At 43.5% G+C, this 25,940-nt stretch overlaps 4 protein-coding genes across 7 annotated transcripts; 1 reads left to right on the top strand and 3 right to left on the bottom strand.

The window, feature by feature from the left end:
* Positions 1 to 440: 440 nt before the first annotated feature.
* LOC106748682 (tRNA (adenine(58)-N(1))-methyltransferase non-catalytic subunit TRM6) lies at positions 441 to 2,583 on the bottom strand. The gene has a single exon (XM_014627462.1). The coding sequence runs from the start codon at positions 2,028 to 2,030 to the stop codon at positions 612 to 614; it is 1,419 nt and encodes a 472-aa protein (XP_014482948.1). The 5' UTR covers positions 2,031 to 2,583; the 3' UTR covers positions 441 to 611.
* LOC106748685 (probable nuclear transport factor 2) lies at positions 2,499 to 7,562 on the top strand. Of its 4 annotated transcripts, none has more exons than XM_014627466.1 (5): positions 2,499 to 2,837; positions 2,920 to 2,991; positions 3,225 to 3,323; positions 3,953 to 4,073; positions 5,085 to 5,170. In XM_014627466.1, exons 1-4 carry the CDS (start codon positions 2,736 to 2,738, stop codon positions 4,064 to 4,066), a joined length of 387 nt encoding a protein of 128 aa, XP_014482952.1. In that variant the 5' UTR covers positions 2,499 to 2,735; the 3' UTR covers positions 4,067 to 4,073; positions 5,085 to 5,170. The 4 variants fall into 4 exon arrangements, 3 of the variants coding, with proteins under 3 accessions (XP_014482952.1, XP_014482951.1, XP_014482950.1); XR_001374780.1 differs by lacking the exon at positions 3,953 to 4,073 and adding an exon at positions 7,459 to 7,562 and having other exon boundaries at positions 2,637 to 2,837; positions 5,085 to 5,293; XM_014627464.1 differs by lacking the exon at positions 5,085 to 5,170 and adding an exon at positions 4,987 to 5,064 and having other exon boundaries at positions 2,637 to 2,837.
* On the bottom strand, positions 5,824 to 11,184 carry LOC106748684 (4-hydroxyphenylpyruvate dioxygenase). Its single transcript, XM_014627463.1, has 12 exons — positions 10,974 to 11,184; positions 10,832 to 10,858; positions 10,677 to 10,739; positions 10,373 to 10,477; positions 10,092 to 10,217; positions 9,718 to 9,807; positions 9,276 to 9,376; positions 8,922 to 8,999; positions 7,693 to 7,927; positions 6,714 to 6,836; positions 6,521 to 6,637; positions 5,824 to 6,214 (listed from the first exon to the last, which is right to left on the bottom strand). The coding sequence occupies exons 1-12, from the start codon at positions 10,974 to 10,976 to the stop codon at positions 6,140 to 6,142; spliced, it is 1,143 nt and encodes a 380-aa protein (XP_014482949.1). The 5' UTR covers positions 10,977 to 11,184; the 3' UTR covers positions 5,824 to 6,139.
* Positions 11,185 to 13,054: 1,870 nt separating this feature from the next.
* On the bottom strand, positions 13,055 to 24,348 carry LOC106748681. Its single transcript, XM_014627461.1, has 12 exons — positions 23,833 to 24,348; positions 22,450 to 22,684; positions 21,397 to 21,627; positions 21,143 to 21,237; positions 20,828 to 20,897; positions 20,404 to 20,574; positions 19,775 to 20,262; positions 19,357 to 19,515; positions 18,883 to 19,235; positions 16,858 to 17,762; positions 16,081 to 16,328; positions 13,055 to 15,952 (listed from the first exon to the last, which is right to left on the bottom strand). Exons 1-12 carry the CDS (start codon positions 23,838 to 23,840, stop codon positions 15,778 to 15,780), a joined length of 3,138 nt encoding a protein of 1,045 aa, XP_014482947.1. The 5' UTR covers positions 23,841 to 24,348; the 3' UTR covers positions 13,055 to 15,777.
* Between the last annotated feature and the right edge of the window lie 1,592 nt (positions 24,349 to 25,940).

Consider the following 25,940-nt stretch of genomic DNA (forward strand, 5'->3'; position numbering starts at 1 on the left):
TAAAGCGGGGTTTACAATGAAAATTTAAGGCTTTAAGCTTAAATTCACGCTTGATGGTTCCATAATGTTGAAACATCTTGTGTATCATACAGTACATAAATATAGATATATATGTATATACTACTACTATGGCGCAACAACAGTCCAAGGCCGGGCCCTGGCCTACTTCTCTCTCTTTACATATGCATGTGGTGTGCACCCAGATTGTACACATGCATATGGGACCTACAGTTTAACGCCGGTTCCAAACAGCAGTTGGAGAGAAGTTTTCTTGGCATGTGATTACTCTTGGTGGTTTGCCGGACCACCGAAGAGGAGCTACGAGCGTATGAAAATTTTTCTGGTTCTGCCGGGGATCGAACCTGGGGCCTCTATAACAGACTGGTGCGTTGTCTACCATGCCACGCTCGCGCTCATAGATATATATATATATATATATATATGATATAAAAAACTTTATTTCTTGCTTTTACTTTATTACAATCTTTCAATTCAACTATAATTTCTATCCCTTTCTGTCGGCTGTACATCTTATTCCTTAATATTTGAATTTGACGAGTACACGCTGACGGGATCATCATATCAAAATCTATTAAAGTACACTTTTCTTGTTATTCAACTAGATATCCTGTCAAAATATAACCACCGGTATCGCTGGTCAATATATTAGGGTGAGTCCTGTCGGTCAACACTTGATACGAACGCAGAAAGTTCGTGAACAATCTTAGGTTTATCACACTGCGCTTTTGCTTGAGTTCTATATAAGTCTCTTGCAGCGGCTCTCGATGCGCATGGAAGATAACAAAGGGTCGTGACGCGCCCAGGAAGGGCAAGAGGGCGGTTACAATATTCAAAGGATGCTCCTTGGCTACGACAGTCAGGCCACGAGCCTTGGACGTTTTCAACAGCTCCACCGCGCGTTGCGTCTCGAAGAACCACTTCGGCTTCTTCGCGGGCACCACGTTCTCCGGTTCGTCGAGTTTCCGTTTTAAAGTATTGCCACACTCCTCATTTGCGACCGATGCAACATCTGTTTCTGTCCTATCATCCAATTTGATATCCTCGTCATCTAAATTCAACACCGGATCACTGTTGGTTCCATCATTAGCTCTTTCAGTTGTCTCTATTGAGTCCTCCGGCTTTTTTGTTCTGTTACCAACGGTATTCTTACACGCGATAATGCTATCCAACACGCTCGACTCGCCCTGGTAGTGTAATCTCAGGAAGCTGTAGATGTTCACCGCGACGTGCCTGTCCTTCAACTCTTGAGGAAAGTTCATGGCCTGAACGATAGTGGTCTGAGGTATATTACCCGGATGCAGATTGATCAGGTGACCACTGGTGCCGGCACCTATCCTGTCCAACATTGCTGCGGCGGGCAGTCCTTGGGATCCACTGTCGTACAGCATGTGCAGGCCGTCCGACTGCACATCACTATAGGACAAAATCTGCGCCAGTGCATCCATTCGCAGTCCTCCGATCTTGTCGTGGTTCAGTCTGAAGTACACCTCGTGCAGCGAGGCCACGGTGGGTCGGCATACCGTCAGGAACTTGAAGTACTTGCGCTCCTTCTTCCTGATGTATTTCTCCTGGGAATACTCGGTCTTGGCGGCGAAGGACTTGCTGTTTTCTATAAGGCTGCCGATGATCTCCTTGCCGGTCTTGCCGGTTTCCTGCAGCTGCAGGATCTCCTCCTTCGACAGCTTCTGCGACATACCGTCGTCCGTGATCGAGCGATTGTCGTGTCCACTCAGCTCGCCCTTCAGGTCGTCCCACGACTCCGTCTGCTCGGCCAGCTTCAGGGTGAAGGTTCTGTTGCCGTTTTGCACCGACACCATCTCGAAGGTGCTCCAGAACGGCTTGCCGATGATCTCGCGCATCTCCACCTGGTCCTTACCGAGCGTCAGAATACCGTTTTTAGACACCTTGTACACCTTACTGTAGCTTTGCTTCTTGATTATCACGTGTGTGCCCAAAGTGACCGCATCGTCCGCGTGTTCCTGGCACGTGTTCCCTGCGACTTCGCTCATCCTGTCGTCATCGAGCGACGCTCACCTCGCGGGAGACTGAGTTTTAAGTTGCAGCGAACCCGGTCACCCGCACCTACACCGCATCGGGGCATGCCGGAGGCTGCTGCACACGAACAGAAGGAAACCTGAGAACAGCCATCCTTGTGCGTTTCTCAGGGGATTGTTTTCGATACGCCCTCTGAGAAAGTACACACAAATCACGCTAGGTTATGGCTTCCGTCCGCAAAACGCGGCAGAATGCTTGCCGCGCGCGGCAAGCATCACCGCGTCCTGTAGGCAGAAACCAGTGAACATCGAAGTCTCAACACTCGATGATTTTGCCCGTCCCTACGTCGTACGATGCTTGTTTTCTCATAGATCTAGTGACACACTGAAGATTAACCAATCGGAACGCAGCATTTCTTCTACGTTACTAAATCTATCGAGAACTGACGCGGGCTTAAACGGTAAATATCGGAACGCAGCTGTACTATCGGACAGCGGTATTGTCGGCACACTTCGGAACGTAGCCCGGATAGAACGAACTTACCGCGAGTCGACGAGAGACGAGGGTGCGAGCGAGCGAGCGGCGTGAAGGAGAGCGGACGAAGCAGAGAGGCACGCTCGTATTTATCGGCGTGTCAACGCTACTTTTTCACAGCGCATCGGCTATCGGACACCGTACGGTCTCGTAGCGATTTCTCGGGTTCCCGCTGCATCGTAACGATGAACGCGCAGTACGAGGCGATCGGTAAGGGCTTCGTTCAGCAGTATTACATGCTCTTCGACGACCCAGCACAGAGGCCGAATCTTATAAACATGTATAATGTAAGTGCCGATCGTCGTTGTTCCACATTGCCTACCGTTCGTCCGCCGTAACAGTGCCGCCTAACATAACCTGTTTTCGCAGACGGAGACCTCCTTTATGACGTTCGAGGGTCTACAGTTACAAGGTGCCATGAAGATAATGGAGAAATTAACTGTGAGTAAGCTCGAGCAATGCCTACCCAATTCGATCCGAGCGTTGTCTGTTGATGCATATTCTTGTCACCCTTGCTTTTCGGCCACTTGTACAGAAGATGTACCAAGGACCATCCTGTAATCTGTTGTCAAACATTCTGCCACTTTAGTCTGAAGATTATTTGTTAAAAGTGTTGAAATATTACCAACAAGATGTTTCACACTGTCGTATTGACTTGTTCCTTTTGTTTCCAGAGCTTATCTTTCCAAAAGATAAATCGGATAATAACAGCGATCGATTCGCAACCTATGTTTGACGGTGGAGTTCTCATTAATGTATTAGGAAGGCTGCAGGTGAGAAAAAGAATTGTTAGTATAACATAGAGCTGCTAGATAGTTGTCTGTTCATATTGGTTAGCTAAATATTGGTTAACTAACCGCTCTTATAAGAGCAATGTCAAATGGCAAATCTCCACAAACCATCTAGCTACGTTCTGTAGTCGAGGTAGCGTCAAGTATTGCGCGGTCAAGAGTGACGTTGGTTCTGTGTAAAATTCAAGCCGGAACAGGTGTCATTGTCAATCCAATTCAGTTCAGTAATTTAATTCCCGCGTATCCTATATTCTTAATATTTCTTTCAGTCTCACGCATATATTTGCAGAAAGAGAAAGAAGTCTGATGTATTAGACGCGATACATCCGGTGCAATTATGTTAGAAAAACAATTGATCTCTAATCGAGCGAGTCAGTTTAGCCCTCAGTTTCTATTTATAACATTCTATATCTGCAATTCTACCCTGATATCTCGATAGCTCTCTCTCTCTCTCTCTCTCTCTCTCTCTCTCTCTCTCTCTCTCTCCCCCCCCCCATAATCCTATAATCTTCATGTGATTCGATACAACTCGTTACACGAATCTACCTCGAGGATGAAAGAAGCGATAAGAAAGAATTCACTCGCTGATTGTGTTGTCGTGATTTGGGCAGACCGATGAGGATCAGCCCCATGCGTACATCCAGACGTTTGTCCTGAAGCCAGTCGGCACCAGCTTTTACGTGCAGCACGACATCTTCAGACTCGCATTGCACGACACGGTTTAGGCACCAGGTATCGGAAAAAACTGTTCCTCTTGCCTCCGCTACCCCCCCCCCCCCCCCCCNCTCTCTGCATTATAGGTGAGCTTCGTTGCGAGCGTTTGAGATGTCCGTAAACACCTCGAGAAATCCAGGTGTTTCTTTTCCCCCTTTTTTTTTGTTTACGTAATGCACAACGTAGCTTGGTTGTTATTGCGTTGACTTCTGCCCTCCTCCTTCCGTTGACGAATTTTTCACCCGCTGGATCGGATGTCGCGCGATTCTCCGCTTCCATCCCGTACTGACACAGCACGCGTTTTTCCCAGACACCGAACCCGCCAGTTACTCGATAAACAACGTCGCAAACAAGCGACTTAACGTAGCATAAGATTAAATTGCTGAACAAATTGGGACTGATGATTGCAAGCAGCAACATGGTTCGCACTTACGTTATTAATAAAATGCCTGCAGCTACAGCGTTTCTATGCTTCAAATCCAGCGAGTCACGTTCGATCTAAGTCGTAAGTTATCTCGTATCTTACGATTCTTGCTGAATTAACTTAAGTGGCCGCAGCATTAATATCGGCAGACACTTTAATATCGCGTACCGACGGGTGGGCGGTGTGTTTCGCTAACAATGTTCTAATTCGATATCGTTATAACATACGAGAACAGGCCTGTAGATCGCACACTCAGTGTTACGCCGCTAATAATACGATGTCTCATAAATGATTTCACCAAAGCCTGGATGCAGTTATTTTTACTACACGTATGGCTCTCGTATTTATTTCTGAAATGCATAACGGCACGACGAAGGCTGCTCTTTTTTTCTCTCTCTCTCTCTCTCTCTCTCTCTTCTTTTCTAAAAGCAGCTTTGAAACTGTTTTTTTAAAAAAAAGCTCTCTCCCAGAAGTGCAGTAGTCTCTCGTATTTTCTTTTTGTAATAGATGAAGGATGTTTTCTAAAAAAAGGACCTGCACTCTCTCGCGAACGTGTTGCCTTCCGTCGAGTCCGTTTTCGTTCAAGCCTCTCCGATTGTACACAGGCAGACGAGGACCCGCCGCACGCCTTCTCACAGACTTTTGTGCTGAAGCCGATGGGGAACTCATACTTCTGTCAGCACGATATCTTTCGCCTTGGCATTCATGATACCGCGTGAACAATGAGAGATCGGGCTGGTTCACCGCGACTGGTAACCAATCACCGGCAGGCGGGGGTTGCCGTGCGACGGACATCCCGAAGAGATCGAGCCAAGTGAGCGCAGCCACCCGTCGTCATCGATCCCTTCCCTCTTCGCCACAATCGCATATTTACCCCCACATCCCCTGCCCTTTCTCCCCTCCCCTCCCCCCCGCATCCTTTCACCCTCATTCTTTCTAGATATCACAAGTTTTATATGAAGAATATCTGTCCGCTTATATCTTGGCCACGACAAAAAGGGAAATAGACGTCGAGAGATAAATGAAATCATGTACACTCACATACACACACATACACGTACACACAATACAATTTGTTTCTCCTCCGTAATATACATATATATATATATATGTATGCATGTGTGTGTGTATATATATGTGTACATATATTACGTAGATATGCGTTACTTCTCAAAAAGGAATCTATGTCACTTGGTTAACCTTATATACGCGAATTTGTCGTAGCACAATACACACATACATAACGGGGACGTACACTTAGGTAATCCTTGTCGAGAGAGTTTGATTTTCGACGGCAGGTAAAGTTTGCATTATTACATACGCTTCAAAATGTATTGTAACATATTTTACATTAATGCTGTGTATTTTTGTAATACGACTGTTGGCCATTAAATACAAGAATACGGAATTAATTGGTAGTGACCGACGTTCATTGCACGTTCCGCGATCGGCTTAAGAACTGCTTCCGCACGATGCGGCGAGCGCAGGTTGGGCCGATATTCGGCTGTTAGAGAAAATTCGTCCATCCGAACGAGGAATTTATACACACACGGAACGACCAATGAATGAAATCGAGCAACGCACGTGGCGCTATCGTGTAAAATCGGCTTCGCGCTGATCGATCGCATTTGTTAGTTCAACGAGTATATATCGGTGTGTTTTACAAATTTCCGCGTTTCGCCTGCTCCATTTCGATCGCTTCGAACAACGCTTGGAAGTTTCCGGCACCGAAACCCTAAAAGAAAAACGGAAGACGTGAAAATGAAGCACGCGCTACTCGTCGATTTCTCATCGAAGCTTAACACGTTCGCTGCCGCGCTTAAATTGAAGGTCGTTATTATAGCTGTAATCACCATTCTGAAATGTGCGGACAGAACTGAAAATATATCGGTCCACGTTGCGTGTACTGTGGATTTTCAATATTGCTCACTGGTCTCTGGTGAGGGTGCGCCACACGTGTGTTTGCGTGTGGGAGCGGCAAACGTGTTAAGTGATCGATTTTTTTTTTTAAGTTTAATTACTCGGACTCTTAATTACTCACATTATGATTGCGCCTCTGTATGACTTCGAGGAACAGCGTCGGCCGGTCCTGCATGTTTTTCGTGAAGATTTGCAGGAGATAGCCGTTCTCGTCGTAATCTATCAGTATCTTCAGTTTCTGCGGCATATTAATAATTGATAACGTACGTTGCGCTTAACGGATAATCGAGTCACTGTTTACGATGGGGACATACCTGCAGTATATCCAAATCCTCCACGATCTTCGTGCCGCTGAGCTGCAGGCGGTTTCTCAGCATATCGTAGTAACTGTCCGGCACTTCGAGAAAATCCATTCCTCGTGCGCGCAGATGCGTTATCTGCGGAAACGGAGCGTTTTACGGACATTTGTGTCATATCGTGCGTGAAAATTCCGGAATTTTTCCAATTCAAGATGCGCCAATAGCGCGTCAAATCCACCAAGTGTCTCCTTAATCTCGGATTTTTTGGCCTACTTCACAATAAGCAAAATTTTAGCAAAAATATTCCGGCGAATTGACAATGGACTCGATCAGAATATCGCGGCAGGTTTGTAGTCATCTGTGTTCGCCTTAAGCTCCTCATGTTCTATCGACGGAGCCTACTAACATAACTTGATAGCAGGTTGGCTCGGCGAAAACTGAACCGGATCTGCAGTACGTGTATGCTCCATTTAAAAATATATAATTATATTATATATATATATATATATATATAATTCTATAAGATATAAATTATTATATATAATTTATATTTAATTATTAAATATTTGTAAAAATATATTTATAAACGGAGTATATACTGCAGATTTTGCTTAGTTGCTGCCACCAATCTGCCGTCAAGTTATGTCAGCAGGCGGAACACGAGGAGCTACCTGACATTTTGCTTATTGGATAAATGATTACGTAACGACGGATCCTGCTCGGTTTCTGCCATTAATCTTTCATCGTACTCTGCCAACAGATTCTGTTGAATTTCTGCTAGCAAGCTGCCGACACTGCGTGAAAACTGCTTCCGCAGGTTTCACTACTTGGAGCTTGGAATCCACACGGTTCCACGGTTCCCAAGTAACTATTACGAATTGCGAGCGCAAGATTGGTCTTCGAAACGTCTTCTAGATCGCGTTCGAGCTACGTTCGATTGCATGTGCGCGTTACTGCATCGTCGGCACAAAAGTCGTCGGATCGTAATACCCACCGCTGTAATAATATCGCTGGTATTGAGGGCGATGTGTTGCACGCCGGCGCCGCCGTAGTACTCGACGTACTCTTGGATCTGCGAGCGCTTCTTGCCCGGCGCGGGCTCGTTGATCGGCATCTTCACTGTTTCCTCCCAATTCGTCATCACAATGGACCGCAGTGCCGAGTACTGCGTGTGCAGCTGCGTGTCGTCCACCGACCAGAATCGATGGAATTGCAAGCACTCCTCGTACCTGTAGGAAAAAGGGAAATTTTTTCTAGCGTAATAAATATTCTCTATACTGTTATACAGGGTGAGTCAGTTAAAGCGTGACAAATTTGTATCTCGAAAACAAAGCATTTCAGAGAAAAATGTTTTGTACGAAGGTTTTGTGAATCGTTTGAAGATCACACGAGGGTCACTTTCAGTTTCTTAAACGGAAATTCCCATTTTTCATTGCATATTCTCGTAGCTTACCTCGAGGGCCTTTCAAAACCCTCTAATGAAATGTTTTTTCATTGAGTACCTTTCGAGACTTTATAAGGCTTGAGAGTTGCAGTATCACCGGTATTGATATTATCCAAGGCGTACTACGTGGAGATTGCCCGGTCAGATTTACACCTCTTTTGTATTATATACTATGTATTATATACTATGTATTCTGACATAATAATACTAAGCTATGATATATACATATATGTAATATCATAGTTCAGTATTTTTATAAATTACTTTGTTTATGAAATAAACGGCTATTTTAATATGTTAAACGTTTCCGAATGATGCCAGTGTAATAAAATAAAATCCCTTACAAAATATTTCACCGTTTTCAACCCGCGACAACTGTCGGTTTTAATAGTGAAAGCGTGCATTTGGCTAAATAAATATGATCCTGTTTGTTTAGGTTGGAAAAAGGGTAATTTCCCGTAAAAGCGAGTGGTCATACGACTATTTTATTATACAAGTAATATTTTTTTAAGGAGTATTGGAGTAATTATTTACCTGAATGTAGTATTTTCTTTCTTTCAATGTACTAACGAATGTATCTCCTCCTTCCCTCCTCCCATTCTTAACGACATTTTTAACATATTATACGTTTCACCGTGAATATCGTGTCATCATATCAGAATACCTTATCGATGATTCGTAACAAAACTAACAACGTCACGTAAAGTTCAGGAAGAACTATAATTATTTATTACTTCTTGTTAGCATAAACGTGTTTACGAATAAAGGAATTTGCATACCATTTAGCGACAGGTTCCATCTGCTTGTCGGGCTGATTACCCACCACATGGTCTACGAAATTTAGATTCGTCCGCGGTCTGCAATGGATTTAAGTCGATGAGAATGAGAAACAGATATCGCAGGAATACCGAGTTGCGTGGAAAGTTTGCGCCACCTTAGAGACATATATTTTCGGCACCAAGAAGACCCAAGAAGACAGGAATTTTCCGATTGCGCGAAGAATCACGAGATCACCGTTTAATTAAGGAAACGTCGCTTTTGTTTGTTTTTCTCAAAAATGAGATCGCACGTATCCTCCGAGCAATTCGATATGTAGCGGACATGCGCTACGCAAGACCGCGCTTTGTACGTACAATTGTTTCAGAAGACAGTCTTCCGGCGTCCTCACGAAGCCTGGGAGAAAGAAGCCTTTGTATTTCGTTCGGTCGATGAGCGTGTGAAGCGTGTCTCCGTACTGGAAAACAAAAACGAAGATATTAAGTTCGAGTGTGAATGAGATTGAAAAACTCATTGATTAAAATCAAATAAAATACAATAACGAAGGAATGGGCTCTTGTTGTCCTTCATTATTGTAATATTTGATGTTAAGTTCACTTAGCAATGTCCAATATGGTCTACCGACAGCATAAAACGTCTTAAGATCAATCTGGATATGCCGGAGAATGTCCGAAGACCCTCCTCATTACGAACACATTCTTGATGATTTTGGGATATCTTGTACTATCTTGGATGGGTCTACTTTGTACTATCTTGGGAGAAAGTATCAACGGTCTCTCGACAGGTTTTTCCACTTACAGTTTTCACGGTGGCCATCCTCACAGTGCCGTACTCGTCGCTCTCTTCCCATATGTCGCGCACTATCTTGGCGCCCTTTTTCTTGGCAACCTGCAATTGTTAAGAACATCAGCTTCGATGAATTCCATCACAATTGTCGTCCACCATCGAACGTTACATGAGAAAATCAACTCAGATTTCGAGAGAATTTTCCTCGAAGTCCATATTATACTTTAAGAAAAGTTCTAAATTTATTTCATACTTTTTATCAATTTAATTCATACTCCTAACGTATAATGAAATTTTTCTTTTTATCTCACAATTCCAATAATAATTCTAACTCACTTCGTACTTCCTAATGGTTCTCGCTATTTCGAGGAAGACAAAATGCTTACCTTCACTATGGTGTCGATATCTTCGACGCTGAACGCCACATCTCGCACTCCGTCCCCGTGTCTGGCGAGATGTCTCGACATCACTTCATCGTCGGGTTCGTAGGGCGACTCGAATACAAATATGATCTGCAAGTACGATCGTAATTAGATACATTAGAAGATCCCGCGCGTTGGTAGCTGCTAATAAGCAAAACTTCATCGATCTTCACGTTGGAACTTTCGGAACAACTCTCCTAGAGGCGGCTTCGTTTCACGCTCGCATTCAAGTCGCAGTTACTCACTTTGTTCTGCTTGACAACGTGCGCGGCTGTTTGTCTGGAGCCGGTTTCCAGGCCACGATATCCCAAGGGTTCGAAGCCCATTCGGCATCGATAGAAACTGGCGGTCTGTGAAAGACATAATTACGTTTTTCAGAGAAGCGAAGTATATTTCATCGAGCATATAATTAATACGAGAGAGAATACTGAATGTAAGAATACTGGATTATAAATTAAACAAATTAAGGCTCTCTCGCGTAAAAGGGCCAATCAGAGCCCTTAAAATCATATATATATATATATATTTTTTTTTTATTCGAATTTATACCTGCTTTGCATTTCCGACCCAGAACTTCACATGGTCGAAGCTGAGGAACTTCCCCCCGACTGGCTGAAAAGCGCGGCATCATGTAAGCACACATAACGCGATAGTATCTGACTCGTAACTTAATTCCAGATGATGAGACACGACGAGACGCTTACCTTCGACCCTTTATCAGTGTAGGTAGTCTGAAGCAGAGAGAGAGAGAGAGAACACAAAATATTATGTTAATGCGATAACTTCGACAAATGTTTTTTCGCGAGATTCGGCAAAATGGAATTTTTCGTCGATTCTTGTTCTTACCATCAGGATGACTTCTCCGGGAGGGATCCGAGAAGGATAAACGTGTGGAAGACTTTCGGCGATGATTCTCCGAGAACGGGCGAGTGTAGTCTCATCGCGTACCGCACGTCATGCCGCGCTTTAAATACCGCGGATGAACGCGGTGGGCTCGCCGTTCTCCCGGAGCCATTGGTCCACGCTCCGGAGGCGTGTGTTCTCCACCGTGCATTACCACGATCCGACGGCGTGAGTCGGATTCTTTTTCTCAACATCGATATGTTTTAATTAACAGAGTGCCATACACGTGCGTGACATACACCCACACGGACACATATATACGCATGTCGAGCAACATTTTGCGCGAGGCCGGTGGGCTCGCCTTCTCCACGTTGCCGGTGTATGACGTTTGCATTCCACCTGAAATAGGAAATAAATAATTGTTCACGAGAGGTTCACGTACAAATAAAAACAAGAATCATATAAATATCTCGTTTTTCTACATCAGTTTCACACATTGAATCTATACGATCTTGTTTCTACGTGGGAAAAAAATCATTAGTATAAATTCGAGATTCATCTTATCTTATCATTCTTATATGTGAGCAAAAATATATAATCTTACGTGTGAAGATAAAATTCCTCAAGCAAGGTGACGTCGAATAACGTTTCAAATGACGTATTATTGATTGGTAGAAACGCCATGAAGACGTCGTTTTATGTCATTTTGCTACTTGGGTTGTTCCGACATGAAGAAATTCTTTATAATTCTGTTAAAAATATCATGTTCTCGTTTTTCGAAAATAATTTGTACGAATTGAATGAGAGAAAAAATTATATATATATATATATATAGAAAATCGGATATATAGAGAAAAAAGATTCGATTTAATAATATTCCTTTAATTGAAACAAATTTGCTTCTTGGAATAAAGCAATTATTCTGAAACTACTGTTACTGCACCGAGAAAAAAGTGGTAGAATCAAGAAAATCCTGTTTGAACAAATTTTTCGCCAAAGCCAACGCTCGTTGAATATGAAGTCATATAGTTGTTGTAATGAATTATTGATTGATTCAACGATTGCGATTTACTCAGCAGCTACAACCAGTGCAACATATTGTTGCGCCGACGCGTAATTTGTTCACCGGACACGAGATTTTTCTTTAACGAATGTTTGCCGCCGATTTTGTCGATCCAACCACTTCTTTTTTTCTCCGCGTGAATGAAACGCGCGATTCAGATGTAAAATTCCAGGCTCCTGATCTTGACATCTCCGACGTCTTGATGCGAGACACGTTCCGTGGAATTTTGAATTCCCGCAGTCGCATACCGAAGTGACTTTTTGCCGTGACCTCTCCTCGCAAAACATATTTACGTCGCGCGGCATTAGAAATTATAGTTTTTCCTCGTGCACACACCCTGTAATGCATTTATGCATTTGTAATATTAAATCGGGGCAAAAAAAAGCCGTTTTCTCTAGTTGTTTACGTTAAACGCTTCGTTACGTGATACGAGTATGATAATGAACCGGCTAGACCGGGAAGTTCGTCTAGATCGGCCTTCCAGAACTTCTGGTCGTATAGTTGCTACTACGAACCTTCCTTGAGCTATCCGCTCTCTGCTGCTCCACTTGCGACACTAAAAAGAATCAAATCGAAAATCGTTTTACCTACGCACTCAGCGCTTGTGTTACTATTCACATGCTTTGCACTTATATATTTCAACTCGTTTGACACCAGAAAATTTGTGCATGTCAATATTGATCAAAAACCGCAGAATATCGAAAATTTCATTTCTCTAGCAAATATTAAAAAGAGATAAAAAAATCTCTAATAAAAGAAATTAAACCAAGAAGATTCATATGTCACTGCTTTAAATCATGAAATATTGGATATTTGATTTCAAAAGAATCGAAATCAAAAAGATCCTCACGTGTCACTACTTCAGAAACCGAAGATTATTAACAAATTTATTCCATCGAGAATTTAAGAGAAATAATATATATCTCCAATAAGAATCGAAATCAAATCAATGTTACAGTACGGAAGAGGATAAAATCGCAGGATCTTTCGGATATGAGACACAGTAATCCACTCGTGGGGGTATTCGAAAAGCAACGAATCGTTTTATTACACTTCGTCTCTCGAACGAAAGCCCAGAAGGATCTACGGAAAGCAAAATGCCAAAAAAGATCATCCCGGCGGAACGAGCGCGATAACGTATCGCGCGCGATAACGTATCGCGCGCGATTTGGTCTCGCCCGCCAGAAAGCCCCGAAATCCGTGCAATATATAAATGTATATATATATATATATATATATATATGTGTGTGTGTGTGTATATATATGTATATATATATATATATGTGTGTATGTATTTACATAAGCAGTTGCAGTTCGCGTATCGTCGTTGCTACGATAAAAACAGTGAGAAAGGGAGAAAAAGAAGAAAACAAAAAGAGGAGGAGGAAAAAGAAGACAACAAAACTCGTCTCCCGCGCGAGTGACTTTTGCGCGAGCTCGTCGACATTTTTTTTCATTTTAAGAGTAAGATTTATGTCGCGACGCGGCGAAGAACGGATTTAAAGCGCCGAGCACGCGCCCGACGTCGCGCGCGGCAAAGTATTTCACGCGGAAATCGACGACCGGCCACCGACGATACGATTGTCGCGTGCCCCGACAATTATTCGATATTATCATTATTCGATCGATGCGCTATTCGTTTCTTCTCTGCTTCTACGAAAGCAGCAATCCGGACGACTAGTAAATATTGGACGCAGCGGCGCGTTTTAACACGGACATATCGTGGAATACTGATTCTCGCGCGCGCGCATGCGCGCGAATACTCGCCGGGCCGCGAAAATTCCAGAGCCGCGAGCGCGGTACGAAGGAATCCCTTCGTTGCGAAAGTGAGTCGAGATGATTCGGGATCAATTTGGCGGGATCAATTGAACGACGATGTTGAACGCAGGTGTCCGAACTGGCGGGAAGAACGGTCGGTCTTTTCGTTTCGACGACGAAGCTACCGTACGAAGAAAACCAGGTAAATGATAATCGCATCTCGACTTAATTCCGCACTGGGAATCGCGTCCTTGCTCGCGTTCCTCGAGGATTTCTCGTAGCCCGTTGAACATTCGGTTCTCTCTCGCTCAGCTGCCGCCAGCGTCGCTCTGATAAAACAGCAGCCGAAGCAACCCGCGGAAGCGTCCGCTCCGTTGAAACGCAAGCAATAAATTACGAAAAATTGACTCATTATGCACACACGCGCACGGACACACACATACACACACACGCACACATATGTACAAGGAATAATCGACTCTACTATATACAGGGTGTCCGACAATTGGAGCAGACAGTGGACAGTAACTGGACATGACTCGCGATTCTCGCGAGACCCGACGCGATCTCACCTTTATCTCGTTCTCTTTTCTCGTATGTTTTTTTCCCCCCTAACAAGACGAACAGACATCATCATCGTTTCTCGACGGTTCCCCTCGAATTACAATGTTCAATGAATCCCACTGACCGAACCCTTGGATAGAATCTGGATCGATGAGAGATCGTGTTACGAATAACGCTTCCAGAACGCTTCGTTTTCGATTCGCAGGATTGCGAGGGAACCATCGGCGCCAGACGACAAACTTCCCCGAGAGAAACGTCCGAGATTCGAGATGGCGTTGGAATCTCGAGAGGAAGACGAGGCCGTGCGCGTATCCACTCCTCGTCCCGATTCTGGGACACCTTGCGCAATACAAAGTAAATTGTAAGCTGCGATGCCTATTCTACGCGATGGGAAACGACGGGGGATACATATGTATGAGGGGACACGTTGACTCGAGATGTCGACGATCAGCTGTAATCGTAGAAAATTCCTCGAGACGGATAGAAACGCGCTGTTAAAGTTACTGCGCACCCCCCGGACGAGCGCTCGTCGCGCTCACATAAAAAGTAAAACCTGCCATGGAGTGCGCCGTCCGGGACTCCCTTCGGCGACATATAAAAGCTCTTGTTCACGATCGTGGCCAATTTTCCTGCGAATTTATCCTGTGTTTACAAAAATACATATGTAGAAAAACCGTTTTTTTTTTTGCCGCGTATCCTCCCCTTACCGTGGTCATTAAAATTATCATCTCGACACGGTCGAACGAACTTCCTCGCCAAGCTCGCAATATATGCCGGACAATTCGCACTTAATCGATGCACTTAAGTCTGCAAGCGTGGAAAAATATGTACAAAAACGGTATGTATTCTAAACCCGGGAAGAAAAAAAACATAAACGTATCATGCGTCAACGTATCGAATGGAGAAGTTGATTAACCCTCGTGTGATGATGATTACATACACGTGTAATTTCTTTTCCGCGGTATTTCGTTTCGTTCGGTGATAAAAAGCACACACCGTCACCGAATATGAGATCGTAAATTTTCCTCTTACGCAGGAAAACAGCGGCGCACGCTCATGCAGTTACGACGCATCGTATTGTCGTCATGAAGTTTACACTCGAAGAAATCAAGGAAAAATAAAGGAAAGAAAGTTACATCTCCAAATTGAATTTTCGAAAAATCGTATTCTCCAATTTCCCCAGTCGTGAATCACACATCGAGAAAGATACACACGGACACACTATCGTTATTAACTACCTTATTCAGCAGCGAAGTACACCTTGTCGGCGGATATAACTGTACGATTTACATTCTCCGCGAATCAATTCTCCAGCGTGCGAAATATCTCCCCTCCCTTGTCGCCATCACACGAGGGTTAAAAAAACAATCCTCGCGGCGCTGTGCACACTTCACTGCGACCGCAAGTGATATGCAATTCCGTTTAGAGCAGTACAATTCCGTGATCTCTCTCCAATCTACGTTTCGCTTTGAGGGCTACTATTCCCATCAGGTCCGCTGGAGTTGGCAGTGACCCGAAGCTGCTCGGCGACACCGTCTGCTGGTAGAACACCTCCATCCTCCCGCACTGGTTGCCGTAAATCACCGAGTCCTCCTTCCTGCGTTCCATCAGAGTCAAATTAATTTCAACGATCTAATATGACAGAGAGAGTGAAAGAGAGGAAGAGAAAGACAGAGAAAGAGAGGGGGTGGGAGAAGGCTGATATTTTTATATTTTATCAGTTACCTGATTATTAATTCCGTTAAGTATTGCGATCCATTCTTTTGGCGACGGGAACGCAGGAATCTGTCGTGAAGACTGGAAACGATATCTAGATCGGTGATTCCCCACAAACCTGCTCTCTGGATGGTGTCCCACTGAGGGTCCACGTTCAGGATGCTGTACTGTTCTTTGTGGTCTGTAGACGGCAGCGGCTCCAGGCACTGCTGTAGCCGCGTTTCGAGCTTCCCTAGGGTGCTCACGCAGGTTTGCCACTGCGTCAAACGAATTCACCAATAAAGTCGCGAAGATGTGTGATTTTTGGTTTTTTCATTTATCGAGGCTGTTATACATTTTGAGATATTCATGAAAGATTTTTACGTGTCTTAGACAACACAACATAGTGTGTAAGCAACCCCGCTTTTATACGGTCTGTGCATTTCGCACACAAAGTATGCGTGAAATGGACACATCATAAACTTGACAGGTACGCATTGTTTAATTTCAAAAGGTGCGCTTTTAAATCTTAAAAAGTATATCTAAAAAGTGTCAAAGAGCTCATTTGTAAATTTTGAAAGGTACCTCTTAAGATCGCAGAAAGTATACTTGCAAATGTTGACAAAGTACATTTGTAAATTTTGAAACTACATTGAAAAATTTGTTAAATGCACGTTTCTTAAAATAAAAAGAAATATATATTCTACGAAGTATGTTTTTTCTTCGATCTTTTACAAGTTTACTACTTTGACGGAATATTTGAGATACCAAATCGATCAGGATTCAGCGAGAGGGTCAGCAACTTACGAGGGCGTGTATTAGCTCGGGGTTGTTCGCAGTACCGTTCTCCATTAGCAATACCAGCACTATGTTCTGCTGGCCACAAACGAAGAGCTCCGTCTGGATCAAACTCGCGGACTGACCGCATGAATTTCTTTCGTCCACGTGGCCCGTTGAACGGTCGTTGCTCGTTTCGTCGTCGTTGCTGTTGCCCGCGTCCTTGCTGATCCGACTTGTAATCCTCTCGAACTCTCGCTCCGTCATTTGCTGCGGCTGCTGTCCCATCAGATACTGTTGTCCCGTCGTTTGTTGCTGTCCCGTCAGATGATGCTGTTCCAGCAGATGCTGCTGTTGTCTTGTTAGCTGCTGCCCCGTTAGATGATGCTGCTGGCCTGTTAACTGCTGTCCCGTTACATGCTGTTGCTCCAGTAGGTGCTGCTGTTGCTCTGCTACTTGGCGTTGCTGCTCCGCTTGCTGCTCCACTTGGTACTGCTGCTTTGTTGGACGCTGCTGCTGCTGCTCCACTTGGTACTGCTGCTTTGTTGGACGCTGCTGCTGCTGCTCCACTTGGTGTTCCGTTAGGTTGTAAGCTGTGGCAGGCGCAATTCCGGCAAAGGTTGCACAGGCCGTCGCGTCCGGCCGGCTCTCGTTTGGCGTATTGTCCCGAGGGCCCCAGCAACGTTGTTCGTGCGCAAGTACGCTGAGCTTCGATATCAATGGGGTAAGTTGCAGACCGTCCAATCCATCCTTCCGTAGATACGTCAAGTTGCACGATTTCGAACCACTGCACGTTCCCCAATGATCCTCCTCGTTCGTTAGACTTATCGGCTTCAGCGGCAACCTCATCGACCTTCGGTTGCTCTTGCTGGCGAGGGATTGCTGCTGCTGACTTCTGTTGAGGCCGTAGGCGCATCCATCCTCGGGCGTGCATACTGAACATAGACATTATTATTATTATTGTTGTTGTTGTTAGTATTATTGTTACATCTAGCAGAGTGAGTGAGCAGATCGTTCCTCGGCCATGTAGTGCCCTGCGTTGTGTCTTTCAAGCAAGAGTCAAAATAGTCAACAAACAGCATGGAAATTCAAATAACTTTTTAACCGGCGAGTTCAAACCTCACATCCAATTTGGTCCGGGACGAGATCACGTCACTGTCGATCCCTTATTTCGAACATACGTTACTCTCTTGCAAATAATTAGAATATTTGTCCTCTTGGGCAAATGATTCCAGCAAGAAACGCCAAATATTGCCCGTGGAGCTGCGAACTTACTGTCCCATCGTTCCGATTCCGTCGTTGAGTACCAAACACATTTCACAAGGCGCGTAATACACCCCGCTACGTTTTTCCGATTTTTGGTAGTCCAGATGGAACATTTTTGATTCAAGTGAAATACGAATTGCACGGATGTACTAAAGAGACATTCGTACAAGGTGATAAAATATGCGTTGCATGTGACCCGACTAGGCTAAGGTAAAGCCTAGATAAAATATGTAAACCCGATCGCGAGATCAAACGACACACGTATGTATTCCGAGTTACGATACGTTCATCTGAATGCGGGATGTGTTTAGAGGTGACGGGGGTATTCTAACTTTGTATATACATCACGAGTGTCCCCGAAGGAAGTCAGTGATGTAAATACACCTTTCTTCGCCAAGCCTCTGTCGAAATGTGAGAACGAAATGTACACATGCGCGAAGAGGCGAATTCAAACTTGTATACACAAAAATACAAACACAAATATCTGATAAAAATATCAGTACATGTTGAATAATTGATTTCTCCGGAAAAAGTGATTTTCCTTTTTCTTCCTTAACAATATAATGCATACTTGCAATTATGCGCGCATAAAATATCTCGAATAAGCGAACCGAGCATTTTATACAATCGCACATGCGTAACGCTGGCGGCGAGTGTGACAATTGTATTTCGTCAGGTATCTCGTAGGAAACAGCATTGACTTTGAAACGCAACGGACTCGGAGTGGTGTTCCAACGGACGGCTGTCTCAGGTCTCCTTACTATTATTATTATTAGAAAAAGTTCACACCCTCGCGAGGATTCGTCGTCGCCGGACCGTTGCCCGTGCCTGGCGATGTTGCATTCGTCAAGTCGTTCGCCAATTTTCCCCAACCAAACTGCTCTTCAGACAACTTATTGTTGCGACGTTCGTAGACGTTGCCGCCGCCGCCGCTGTCATCGTCGCGTAGCTCATAGTCGTAACGGGAGGCGACATACTGTTCGTACAAGGATTGCGAGACCGGCAGGCCGTCGTACCGAAACACGGGGAAGCAAGGATCGGTGATGGTGCGCGAGTGCCGCCGGTCGCCTTCGTTGCCGTGCGGCTTCCGGTGTAGTGAATCCGACTTCCGGTCCGGAGAAACTTCATCGAATTTGGATAACCTGTAACCAGACCGGCATTTGAACACACTTGACATAAATCGATGTAGAATTGTAGTAGAACGGTGGTTACTTTCTTGTCGACACACTTATAAATCGGTATTACTTCGATGCCGGTAATTACGTTTTGCTCAGTTCCGGCAGGCAAATTCTGGAAGAGCTGCCTGAGCAGGGGTCGACCGCCGTCAAGTCTGGCAAACTGGCGCTCCTTCTGTCGAAATCCTTCCTCTTCATCAGCCTTTCCTTCGAAGTGGCGTTCCTCAGCTTGTTCAGGCGTTTACATCTAATATAATAATCCAGAATTAATTATGACAAGAAATAACAGCTTGTAAAAGTCTAATCACTGCTGTTGCGGCGAGATCTTTTAAGTTATTGTGTGACAAATGTTTAACGTGCAATAACACACGCATCGGATTATCCTTCGGACAAACATGCTGGACGAATCAACCTTCCACGTTAAATGAATCTTGGATCCCAGAGAGATATATTACATATAATAATCCTTTAATAACCCTATCCAACTAAATAAACTGAATGTTCACCTGAGTGCCTCCTTGACGACGTCAGGAATGTCGTCGTCGTCGTGGTTCTTCGACGAACTCGTCGACGTCTTGCGTTCGCTCCGATCGCTCTCCTTCCTCTCTTCGCCGTTCTCGTCCTCGTCCGGCGCGCCGCATATGAGCACGGCCATGTCGTGCAGCACCCGGTTGACGTCCTTCAACGGCGTCGCGCACACGCTAGGCGTGAGCGAGCTCGCGGTAGCACTAACGGCGGTCTTCATGGTCACGCGCTCTTGCTTGGCCTCCTGTTGCTTGCGTCTGACCGGCGGTGGCGAATCGTAGCTCACCGGAGGAGGCACCGACGGTGTGTACTGCGACTTCGCCAGCTCGCTGTCGTTGTAATTCGCCGACTCGCCCTCTTCGCCCTCCTCGAGCACCGTGAAGATCCGCGACGTGTCCCGCTTCATGCCGGAAGACGCGCCGCTGACGGGCGGCTCCTTGGCGCTGCTTCCCTTCTGCAGCACTGTGTTCTGGAAATTTCGTCGAAAGTCGGTTTCATGGTGCGCGATTAGATCTTCACAACCAAAGATACCGTCGTTCAAAATACGAAGTCAAATTAAATAAACTTCAACTACGACTACATATATCTTGTTATCACATCGCACATTTACCTTCCTCTGTTGAGGAATCCTCCTCATCGCGGTGTCCAAGTACGAGTGATAATAACGTTCGTTGTTCGCTTCTTGCACCAGTTTCTCGAGCTGCTTCCGTTCTATGTACACTTGCAGCAACTGGACACCGACTGGCAAATGGAATTCCGTAGGTACCTTCTCTGCGGGAGCCTTCGGATAAAAATTAAAAATTAACTTATTCGTTGCAAATTATAATTGTATAAAGTAAATTTTCTTTATTAGTAAATTTATCAGTCATAGATATAATTATATCAGTGAGAAATATATTTATCTTGTGTTTACTTTATCACTTGCATACGATCATGTATATCACACTTTTTTTAATTATTATTAAAAACAATAATATCGTATTCTTGAACTATATATCATTTAAGATTAAATTTGATTACAAGGAATAGGATACCTTTATCCTGTAAGGGTCGGTAATGACAATCTGCTTCGTTAAGTCTGCGCCCAGCTGCGTGGCAACTATTCTGAAAAGTGACAGAGATAAGATGTATTGATAAGAGAATAGCGTTAGGATATAATTAATAAGAACCGACGTTAATACTTCACTAAGAGATACTTATAAGCGATATAGAAGAACGTTATAATTCTGCCCATGAACATGATTATTTTATATTCATATATGATAATATTGAAGAATATTATTATGAATAATGTATATTATTTTTATACTATTCACCATACCAATAAGAATATTATTCCTTTTAATTACTTATTATTGTAGAACAATGCTCCACCCAAAATGCCATTTGTCTCTTGAAAGTGTTGCAGCATTTGGATCGCCTCCAAAAATATGTTGCTGGCGCTCTGAAAGAAACAGTTTCACTGTGGAACAGAGAATTTTTCATATCTTTCAATATTTCTATATCGACTATTATTATAAGAATTCAATAAAATCAGATTAAATTATTCATACAACTATGGGCAAACTCGCGCAATTCAAAATTAACAAGAACTCGTGCTCACCTTCGGGAGTTTAATAACGGGAATGTTCGAAAATAAATTGGCACTGTATTGCAAAATTGGCAGGTAGGTCTCAAACATCTGATACAGTTTCTCGGTGAACCTGTTCCGGTCATTGTTGAATGATTCTAGTATCTTGACGAGATCACAGTGGAAAAACTTCAACAACGACTCCAGTATGTCCGCGCGTCTCTCGAGTATCCAGTCTTGTATGTTTCTGTCGGTCCCCACCGCCTGCGAAATTAATCAGCGCGGAGAACAATTGATGATCATTAATCTCTCGCGGCCGCACGCGACAAACATATTAGCGTGTGTTTCCCCCTGCGGAAACACTGCGGTGAATGAATCGTGTCAGCAGATAACTTCTAATAACTCAACCTCGGATACAAAGTAAACGAGGGGAGGAGCGAGCGAGAGAGAATGCGTAATACGCATAAATAAGAACACTAGTCTTGCAGAGAGTGTTTGTTCTACGTTCTATTGAACCGTCTTGTGAGAACGATGGAGAAGTCGGCTGCAACGACAGAGCGGAGTTCACAGTGCTATTAACAGCCGCATCTAAAATTCTTATTTGTTTTCCCAAAGTAAGAAAATGTTAGCGATTGTTTGATGGCACGTATACCATATATATATATATATTTTTTTTTTCTATATTATTATTATTTAATTTTTTTAATATTCTAAAAACATTTTTATAATATGCCAAAAATATTATGCGAAGTGGACGTATAACATCAATAGAACATTGATATAATATTAAAAAATATTACACAACATTCTTAGAATATTATTTTAATATTTAGTAATATTCATATAATATTCTAGGAATATCACGCGCTTATAGGGTAGCTACTACAATCAATCAATCAATCAATCGTGTGATCGCATCGTTTACACCCACTCACGTTCAAGTTTTATGTTCGCGTCTTCGCTGGGAAATCGCTCGTTTTCCAAATTTTGAATTTATCTCCCCAAAGTAGCGTTCTTTAGACAAAATTATTCCGAATTCTGTTCTTCATTATAACAAGTCAAGCACGACTTATAACTGACACTCACCAGTATGTATTGGCCGAGCTTCACCAGCACAAACTTGCCACCTTGCAATGTGATGGAGCGTGGAGCTGAGAACGACGTCGACAGGAAGTGATACACACCCATCAACTGCCCTGCCAGGGCCAACCTCTGCGTCAGGGACACCCAGGCCGGATGAAAGTACATGACCGCCTCGGCAGGGTCATCCTCCTCTTTACAACACTTGGCAGTGTCGTAAACGAATACTATCATCATCTCCCTGGAAAGCGAGACGCGCTGCTTTAGAACAAACGTTTCATAGTGGACTAAAATTATCCAAGATACAATGAAGACGATAAAACACAATGTGCATGAGAGAGATACGTCTGGAGGAGATAAAGCACAGATAAATATAGATCCTAAAATTATGGATACAGTTAAGTGAGCCTGCAAAAACGGCGAGCCGTCGAGCTCCAAAAAACCAATGTGTCATTATGTAACTCCCCACGAAAGGGATACTTGGACTTTTTAGCTGCAAAATTCATGTGGCTTACCCAGGTCTATTCTACCCAGATACTGTGACGGCGACCGTAAGTGCATCCGAGTGCTTTTCATTGTAAAAAATTGCACAGGGACAACGCAGAGGATACGTTTCGCCGTACGTCTCAGTTTTGGCACATGACTGAGACCAGCAGGCGAATCATTCATGATTGAATGATCGGCGGGATTAGGGGGCTATTAGTGAGTGATAAGGGGCACTGGGGTAGATAAGATTAAAATTGCCAGCGGCGTATATCACGAGGCTCGAGCATTGGTTCAACATTGTTTCAGTGAGCACATCTTGAATAGCGCAGGAAGCAGAAGTGGTTTTCTGTGGACCACAATATGCTTCGAATCTCCTCCTTGAAAAGGATCAAGGATCCTAAACGCAGGCAAGTTGAAATGCAATGATTCTAGAAAATTTCTTATGCCTCTGTTGATGGTTTGCACATTGTACTCTGTAAAATTACTCTGCCTGGTGAATCTTACAATAGTATCGCTTTCAATTGTTACATAGATGACTCAATCACTGTCATAGATAATTTAATTGCTATAACAGAAGGTTCTCAGCCTGAGTAAATGTTTAAACACCTACGTGAGCCTACTTCGATGAAAACCATAGAGCTACATTGCACATATAAGAAAGCTTGTATATCGCCGAAACAATATTGACAGAATATCGCAACAGGAATGAAATTACAGGCGCAGCTCTGAGGAGAGAGAGAGAGAGAGAGAGAGAGAGAGAGAAAGAAGAGACATGAGAAAATAGTAAACAGAGCATTATCATGTATGCGTGTTCCCTTTCCTTCACTCGCTCATTCGCTCCCTCCTCCATCTTGTATACAATGTATACTCTAATTAGATAAGGCGGTGATTGCGCGATCGTACTTCGCCATGGTGATTGTTTATGTCGAGCACGGCCCGCCAACCAACCGGTCACTGTGTCAAGGTGTTATGTCAACTAGGCTCGCCTAGTTTTTCGACTCTCTTTCGCCTGCGGGCTCAAGTTGCGGCTGCGCTCCGGTGTGCTGATCTTAACGTGTCGACGGTGCCGCTTCTTGACGGCTCTTCGTCGACCGGTCGAAACACCGCGTCTTCTCGTCGCCTTGTCTCCCCGCGGTAGAAACGCACCACCCTTGCGGCGACGTCGTCGACCAGTGACAAGACGCACGATGTGCCATTTTTTTTTCCCAGCGATTACGACGACAAAGTTGATCCGCGACGAATGCTCCTTCTTTCCTCCCCCTCCACCTCTACTACGGCGATCAGGAGGTCCTTCCTTTCGTCTCTTCAATCCAGAGACTCGTACAGAAAGACCGGCCCGTGCCGTGCAAGAGGAAGCGTGGCAACATTTACGGGACAGACATATATGGTGTGTTCTTTTTAACTGAACTGGCTACATTAATCCAAGAAATTATTTACACCGAGCATCGAGAATTTCGTACATACGTTTCGTACGTTTCGATGTGTATGTCAATTTCTTGAACTATGCAGCCGGTACGACTATAAAGAACAGACCAACAGCCTCCCGGAAGTGCTTGATTGGTCCATTAAATGCTGCTCTATCGATCGAGTAGGATTTCTGAACGCATATCAGGAAATAATTGTTTCAAACCTGTTTGAAATCTAGTTATTTCTGCTTAAGGCCAAATTTATCGTCATTTCTATCGTCATTTGGAATTCATAAAGCTAAAACCCATATCAGACTACGGATTAGGATCGAGATTGGATTGAAATTTAACCAAAGTTCACTAAACTTAAATTTACAGAACGCACTTGAGTGTTCATCGTATCTGAAAAACGTTATTGCAAAAACTCTCCAATGTAGACGCATTTTACTTATTACTGTTGCCAATGTAGATGGTTCTTTAGAGAGTCCAAAGTATGGGTACATCATGTAGAAACGTATTCCCTAGAAATCTCTAGGTTTAGTCACTAAAAAGTATTTCAATTCTGACTGTACACGCGTGTGCAGTGTGCAATATCATACATTAATAAATTATCTTACACGTGCATTCCGCTGTTTCTTTTTTCATAGATATAATAAATATATTTAAAACGAATGTAAGAGCATTTATTATCGATTGAAAATCAAAATAATTCTCATCAATGGATTTAATGTCATATGAATAAATTTGTGTGTGTATTGTTATGTTGTAAGCCTGTGTTTAATCCTCCTATCTTTATATATATATATGTATATATATATAATCTTGACATGCAAAGGAATGTGCTCATATTCTTTGTATAATCCCTCGCAAAACGAAAATGCATTCCTGAAGCCTGCAGAAAAATAAAAAAAATTTAAAAAGATAATCATATCGACATTCTATCTTATTTATTATTAATACAGCTAAAATATAGACAACAATCTTCGTTTCTCTCATCGAGACAAACTCTGTTGCTTTCTTTCCATCGCTTTTATTTTTGCTTTGCTTGCAAATCAAAGAATTCTACAACTGCTTCTTTCTTGGTAATCACGTAGTTCCTTATTTTTTCACCTGCCTGTGATTATATATACAAAGCAGACCTCTCTCTCTCTCTCTCTTTCTCCCTCCCTTTCTCTCTCTTTCTTCCTTACAATCTAAATGTATACGTGTGTGTGTGTGTGTGTGTATGTGTGGTGCGCGCGCTTGTATGTGTTTATCTAAATCGATTATAAACAATTTCATAGAAAATCTATTTGCGATTAATAAAATAACGTAAGTAAATAGAGAAAAATCATCGTTACTTGTGAGTGTCAGTGTAAATGTATGTACGTGTTGCGTGAGCACGAGATAAACGAATTTGTACAATTCATTATTTATTATGTGTGTTCTAAAAAATAGTCTTACAGCTATGCGGTGACATAGAACTGTTTTTCTTTCCTCTTCGCGTCTCGGGATAAACTAGGACGAAAAGTATAGCGTTTCTTTTTTTCTTTCTTGCTTCCTTCGGATCACCTCGAGCGAGTTCTCGGAGTGACACACCCGACCGTTGGTTCCTCTCTCCTTTTC

Source organism: Dinoponera quadriceps, unplaced genomic scaffold (genome assembly GCF_001313825.1).
Source record: "Dinoponera quadriceps isolate SergipeBrazil2010 unplaced genomic scaffold, ASM131382v1 scaffold2094, whole genome shotgun sequence".
Classification (NCBI taxonomy): domain Eukaryota; kingdom Metazoa; phylum Arthropoda; class Insecta; order Hymenoptera; family Formicidae; genus Dinoponera; species Dinoponera quadriceps.